General features: G+C 59.0%; 1 protein-coding gene across 2 annotated transcripts; it reads left to right on the plus strand.

The window, feature by feature from the left end:
• The first annotated feature begins 1678 nt into the window (after positions 1-1678).
• Positions 1679-5548, plus strand: EVX1 (even-skipped homeobox 1). 2 transcript variants are annotated; one of them, XM_015589438.1, is made up of 3 exons: positions 1679-2382; positions 3991-4238; positions 4876-5421. In XM_015589438.1, the coding sequence occupies exons 2-3, from the start codon at positions 4101-4103 to the stop codon at positions 5419-5421; spliced, it is 684 nt and encodes a 227-aa protein (XP_015444924.1). In that variant the 5' UTR covers positions 1679-2382; positions 3991-4100. The 2 variants fall into 2 exon arrangements, with proteins under 2 accessions (XP_015444924.1, XP_006912082.1); XM_006912020.2 differs by having other exon boundaries at positions 1781-2437; positions 4876-5548.
• Positions 5549-7096: the final 1548 nt, after the last annotated feature.

A 7096-nucleotide genomic window follows, 5' to 3' on the forward strand; every position in this document is an offset into this window, starting at 1 on the left:
AGGGAACTTTCCTCTATCCCTGAACCCCTTGCTTCCTCCACGGCCTCCATAAGCCTGCAGATAGGAAGACTGAGGTTGGGGGGAGGGAGAAGAGCAGAGAAAACGGAGAGGGAGGAGGCGGAGGAGAGAAAAGTAGGAGATAAAAAGAACAAAAAAAAAAAGAAAAGAAAAACAGCGATCGAGGGACTTTTCTTTAGAATCTTGGACATCGGGGCTTTGCCTTGGGACATGGAGAAGGTGGGGGCGGTGCAGGGGCAGCCCTTTGTGGCTTAGAGCTAGAAGGTCTGAGGAGGGGGCAGAAGGGTAGTAATACAGAGCAGAGACCTGCATCCTGCCCTCCGCAAAGTGGGGAGAGACTGAGCTCACCTGCCTGGCCCTGACACGCTTGCTCAGAGCTGGCAAGGGGGTCGGTTTTCTGGTGGGTTCTAGTTCACCTTCTCTGGAAGAAGCCCCGAGAAGCAACCTGCAGGCAGCTGCTCCTAAAGACGTCAAGCACGACAAACACCCTCCAGCCCTGCCATGGAGGTTCCCCTTCTGTCCCCAAAGACCCATGAGAGCCCCCAGTCACCTGCCCTTTCAGGGCATTTTCGGTGACATCTCCCTCGGGACCGAAGCCTCTGCACAGGCCCCAGGAAAAAAACCCTGTGAGTCAAACCTCTGAACACGAATGCCACGTTCAAGCACTCTGAACCTCTGCCCCAAATCTCCGTGAGAACAGCGACTTCTCCCAGCCAGGGGCCTCTGGCGCTGCCGCTGTAGCGGCTGCATTTGTCTGAGTCTCTTCACCTGAAAAACCTGCTTTTTTGGGGGGCGGCGGAGGGGGGGGGAATTCGTTTACTCTGAACGAATATCTTAAAATACGGGCAAGAAAAGAAAAAAAGGCCACTCTCAGAACCTCTCCCCACCCTACATACCTGAAGCGCAGGCGAAGCGGGGAGCAAGTGGGGAAGCGATCGCTTCTACAAATAGCCCCCTGGAGGTCAAGCCGGCCGCGGAGAGCTTAAGGCCACCTAGAAGGGGAGGGGGGAATAAAAAAAAAAAAAATCAGCGAACATTTTGAGTCAGCAGCCAAGGCCTTAAAGAAAACATTTGAAGACATTTATCTCTTGCCCTGTGGGGAAGAAAATGAGCAAAGTTCTCTTTCGGATCCCAGGAGGCATGAGATGGGAGGAGGAGGAGAGAGGGAAGGATACCCCCGGCTCAGGCTCTTTCCAGACAACTTGCGGGAGGAGGGAATGTTTTTCGGTAGCTTGTAAAAAGACCCTGGAGCTTGTTTGAGGTTAGCTCGCCAGGGACAGGCAGCTGTAATAATGCGGGGAGAAGCGAGCCTTGTGAGTTGGCCTTCACACTCCTAAAATGCAGTTATGGATCCTCTCTTATCAAGGCGCCAAGTTAAGAAAACAAAAGCCAAAACAACAATTAAAAAAAATCAAAAGCGTATTCAATTACCGAGTCCCGCAGCCCCTGCGGAAACTCGCCGTGCGCGTTAAGCTCTCTTTTCTTTCGGCGGAATTCCATTTGCATCCCCTCTGCCTGGGTGTCTCCCTCTCTCAGTGTGTGTGTCTCTCTGTTTTCACACTCTCCTCCCCATTCGAGCGAGGCCCACACCTGGCGCATCACTGCCGAGCCATTAGCTGCGGGTCTCCTTTCATCTTCGCTGTGGCAGACGTTTCTATTTATCCACTTGCGCTCGCCGAGTGGCGTCACCAGCGGTACTGTAATGACGATTGCAGCAGGAGGATGACAGCTTAGAAAGAAGAGGGCAATGGGGCTTCCTCCCAGAGGCGGTGCGGCACAGAGGAGCTCTCGCATCACAAGGTGACCCCAGCTGCACCGCCACCACCGCCGTCACTGTCGACAATACGCTCCGGCCACTCCGCGCCCACCCAGACGCCTGGCTTCTCTTTCTCCCTTCTGTAGCCAAGATCTGTCGGACCTCTAGGGACCCTGGGAGCCGGGGGCTAGGAACTCACTTGGGGCTTTCCCTCTCCTGCCTCCGGAAAGCCCGGGATGGAGAGCCGAAAGGACATGGTCATGTTTTTGGATGGGGGACAGCTTGGCACTTTGGTTGGAAAGAGGGTCTCCAATTTGTCCGAAGCCGTGGCAAGCCCGCTGCCAGAGCCGCCCGAGAAGATGGTGCCCCGTGGCTGCCTGAGCCCGCGGGCCGGTCCTCCCGCCACCCGGGAGCGGGGCGGGGGAGGCCTGGAGGAGGAGCCGGTCGACGGACTAGCAGGCAGCGCTGCGGGGCCGGGCACCGAGCCGCGGGCAGCCGGGGCCGCCGCTCTCGGCCCGGGGCCTCCGGCCTCTTCCGCCGACAGCCTCTCCGGCCAGGGGCAACCTAGCAGCTCGGACACCGAGTCGGATTTCTATGAAGAAATCGAGGTGAGCTGCACCCCGGACTGCGCCACGGGGAACGCCGAGTACCAGCACAGCAAAGGTAGCCACCGCGCCCCCCTCTCCCACTGCGCCCACCTTCCACATCAGTTCTGGAGGGGAGATAGACCCTCTCTTCTCTCAGGGCAGGGTGGCTGGGGTGGGGGGGACCCACCTGAGCACCTCTCCCCAGCTATCTGCGCCCTGGCGGGGCCGGGACTGAGGTGACAGCTGTGCTTTGGGGGGAGGTAGGAGACCGCAGCCCTGGGCTTGAGGGTGATTCAAAGTGCACCCCAACCCCCCAGAGTTTTGTGGTAATGCTTCAACTGCGCCTGGAAGATACCTTCCCCCGGCGTGGGTGAGATCAAACGCGGATCCGGGCAGTTTGTGGCTGGCGGGGTGTAAGGCGCATCCAGGCGCGGAAGTGGGGAGTCCATAAAAAACCGTAAAATCTCGGCTGACCCGGGCCGCCTGGGTGCTGAGGCCCTCCGACCAGTTTGCACGTCGGTCAGAGGTCCAAATTACCTTGTCACTTCCCGGGCTCGGTGGCGCCAGGTCGGAAATGGTCCCAATGATCTAATTGCCTTTGGTCTCCGGTTGCATTTGAAAAGGCAGAGCTCTGGCCCTCCCCCCCACCCCTTCCCCTTTCCTTCCTAGCCCCACTTCTCCACCCAAAGGAAAAGGAGCTACAGGGGGCAGGAGCCCCACCCTTTTCTGGGTTAGGCCTAAAGGAGGGGGGGGGGCTGTCACACTGCTTTAACTGGAGATCCCCTTCCTGACCAGGGGCTGCTGTGAGATGCTGGTAAATGGCCAGGAGGGCAGTCTCCCTGAGAGAGTGGAAAGCTAAGAGGGAGAGCCCACCAGCAGATACTCCTCCACAAAGCTGTGGGGGTGGGTGGAAGAGACTAGGATGGAAAAAACAAAAACAGAAACAAAAAAAGGCCCCCACCCCCTGGCCTTGGCAGCCAACACAGAGTTGAGCATATCCACCCATGATCATCTTATCCACTGGACCCAGCCTCCCCAACCATAGCATGTCCTCGGAGCAACCCATACTCCGCTCAAATATTTGAAGATAATAGGTGTTCGTACACACACTCCTATGCCATCCTGCAACACGTGCAACCTAGTGCAACACATTCCCACACCCGCATTGGCAGCCTGGCACACACAAAAGCGAGGAAACTGTTCGTGCCCAGCATCCTGCAATGCACTAAGACCCAGAGTTCATAACGCTCCAGCAAAATGGTGTGTATCAACTCACTTGCCTGTCAGGTATGCACATCTTTGCCCACTCCCGGCAAGGGTGAGCAGAAAGCTCAGAGAGGCTGCATCTCACCTGTGCCCCAGGGCAGGTGGCTAGGGTGGCTGGGCTTCTGTATCTAGCAGGAGTAAGGGGCCTTCCAAACAGTAGCCCCGCCAGGCCTAATGGCTGCTATGAGCCCCTGTCCTCCCTTCCTGGGTGCTTGAAGTCCCCAGTGCCCCAGCAGAGGCAGTGGCTGAGGCTACTGAGAGGCGGGGGTGTCTCTCTCCATCCTGGGCCTACAGCACCACATCAGCAGTGTTTGTGTGTCTGTTGTGTTGTGTATGTGCGTGTGCTCTGGGCTCCCTGCGCAGGGCCGGGCTCTGAGGTACTGGCCAGCAGTCCCAACAGTGGCAGCGAGGCCCCAAAGAGCAACAACGGTGGCAGCTCGCAGGGCACCCTGGCTTGCAGTGCCAGTGACCAGATGCGCCGGTATCGCACCGCCTTCACGCGGGAGCAGATTGCGCGGCTGGAGAAGGAATTCTACAGGGAGAACTACGTATCCAGGCCACGGAGATGCGAGCTGGCCGCTGCCCTGAACCTTCCCGAAACTACCATCAAGGTATGAGCTCCAGGTACCAGGGAGAGAGGGTGCGCCCGCGCAGGAGGAAGTGAATACCACTGCTCGATCCTTAAATCGTGTGCGAGCCGGGAATCCATGTCTGGGGTCTCTCTGTCCACGTGGCAGCTGGGCTGGGGGTGTCCAGGCCTGCCGCAGGCACCAGGTGCATGCACCTTTATCCTCTCGACAGTCCCTAGACAGCCGCTGCGGCCGTGCGGTTGACTCTGTCCCTTTCTCAGCCAAATAAACAGCCGGGATGGGGAGCCGGTGCACCGAGGGAGAGAGGCTGAAAGGGGAGGTGGGTCTGGCGAAGCGCTGCCTGCTGCCTCAGATCCGTGGAGTCCTCAGTCCCTCACTACTAGTGCACTCGCACGGGTTCTGGCGGTCCGGGGGGGTTCTGGCTGCGGGAGCAGAGGAGAAGAGGGACAGAGGCTGGAGCCACTCTCTAAAGCAGTCCTGGAGGGATTCCGGCTCCAGGAGGTGGTGGCGGTGGTGGGATCCGCCCCGCCCAGAGGCCCTGTGCCTTGGCTCTTCCCCTTGCTGCGAACATCATCCCCCGCAGTGGGGCAGGACTTCTGGGCTCTGCGCACTGGGCAGGGTGTGGCCACCCAGCCTGTGCCTCTCCTCCCCCCCCCAGGTGTGGTTCCAGAACCGGCGCATGAAGGACAAGCGGCAGCGGCTGGCCATGACGTGGCCGCACCCGGCCGACCCTGCCTTCTACACGTACATGATGAGCCACGCGGCGGCCGCGGGCGGCCTGCCCTACCCCTTCCCGTCGCACCTGCCCCTGCCCTACTACTCGCCCGTGGGCCTGGGCGCCGCTTCCGCCGCCTCGGCTGCCGCCTCGCCCTTCAGCGGTCCGCTGCGCCCTCTCGACACCTTTCGCGTGCTGTCGCAGCCCTACCCGCGGCCAGAACTGCTGTGCGCCTTCCGCCACCCGCCGCTCTACCCCGGCCCGGCGCACGGACTGGGAGCCTCGGCCGGCGGCCCCTGCGCCTGCCTCGCCTGCCACAGCGGTCCGGCCAATGGCCTGGCGCCCCGCTCCACCGCCGCCGCCGCCTCGGACTTCACCTGTGCCTCCACCTCCCGCTCGGACTCCTTCCTCACCTTCGCGCCCTCTGTGCTCAGCAAGGCCTCCTCCGTCGCGCTGGACCAGAGAGAGGAGGTGCCCCTCACGAGATAAGGGGCCGCCCGCGGGCTGCCGGCTCCAGGACGCCCGTGGGGGGTCCCCCTCCGGGGACTCGGCCAGCGCCCCTCCCCGCCCCCAGGGCACCGAGGGGAAAGAAGAGGCCTGCGAAGGACAAGAGGGACTCGGCTTCGAGGATGGGGACGCCCGGGAAGCGGCTCTGGCTGGCGCGTTTGTGCGGCGGGAGTGGGAACGGGGAGGCAGAAGCTGAGAGAGAGATCCACCTTTGGGGCGGCCCGCTTGGCGGTGCTTCACCCGACCCACCGCCCCTTACCCGGGTTTAGGCCGTGGCTCCAAAGCTAAATAAACTTAGTAGCAACAGCAACCAACATCCAGCTCCTCAGCACCCTCCTCTTCCCCAACACACCTCACACCCCTTCCTCACCCGGGACCCCTCCCCCCTGTCAAGGCCAAGCCCAAGCACTGGAAAGGGAAATTACTGTTTCTCTAAACAAAACGCTGTGTATGCAGAGCAGAGAGAGATTAATCTTTGCCAGCTTTTCCAAGGCGTGGCAAGGGGCTTGTGGATGGCAATGCACCAGGCATCCAGGGGAGAGGGTGAGAGAGAGGATTTACTACCGCGGGGAATACTGGCCCTCCCGCGGACCCTGGGGGCTCTCTGCCTCCCTGGAGCCTCACTTACACAACGTCTTCCGGTTCTGCCATCAATCGGCACCTGATCTCTTTCCTCTCTCCTAGCTTCTTGATATCTCTCTACTTGCAACTCCATCTCCACCTTCACCGCAGCGCCCCCCGCCCACCACGCCCCTCAGCTTTTTGTTTAACATTCGCAGGGACACTGGCTGCAGACGCTTCAGGGCCCCTCGGTGGCTTCTACCAAGCCTCTTCTCCCTGGGCCCAATACACACCCTGATTAGCAAGTGATGTGTATGAGGAGGGTTTTTGAATGTTGAATGTATAATAATGATCACGGTGCAGCCAGTTAACAGCCCAGAGCTGAGCTGTTAACAAGGCGCCCAGGGAAGACCTTAGGGAGTGGGACCTCATCTTCCTCCTACAGTATCTGGTGGCAAATTAGAGGCTATTTCCTGCCTTAGCCTACCCACCTTTTCTTCACCGGGAGTTTTCTGGCCCTTCCCTTTGCATTTGGCATTTTACGTCCTTTTTACTCTCATTTTCCTCCCAAGCTGCCACTGGAGCTAGACTTTCGGATACTGGCGGGAGCTTTCTGCCCCTTCTGGAGAAACTTGTCTCCCTTCTTCACTTGGGTTTGTTTGGGAGCCACTCCCAACCTGTCACTCCCACACTCATTCCTGCAGCCAGTTTTTGAGGGATAGGGGAACTGGTGCCCCCCAGTACAAGCTTTTCCCTGACTGGGAGGGAGCGGTTCTTACTGTAGGGAATGAATTTGGACTGGTTTTCCTTTGAAGCCCAAAGAATTTGCTGTTACAATTTGTTAACCATATTGCAATAAAAGCTGGACATGATTCTCATTTTAGCATTTTAATTTTGGGGGGCAGCAGGCAGTGTGCTGACTTTTTAAATTGCTAGTTCAGCCATCATAGGCTAGGGTAGGGAAGGAACGCACAGTCTCCCAAGCTTCTGTTGTGCACTGGCAGGCTCCAAATGGATGCCTCACAGAGGTGGAGAAGACAGGTTCCAAGCTGCCCTGGGGTGTATGTTTTCTTAATTCTGGGAAACTTCCATGACT

The sequence above is a fragment of the Pteropus alecto genome, unplaced genomic scaffold (assembly GCF_000325575.1).
Source record: "Pteropus alecto unplaced genomic scaffold, ASM32557v1 scaffold21, whole genome shotgun sequence".
NCBI classification, from domain to species: Eukaryota; Metazoa; Chordata; class Mammalia; order Chiroptera; family Pteropodidae; genus Pteropus; species Pteropus alecto.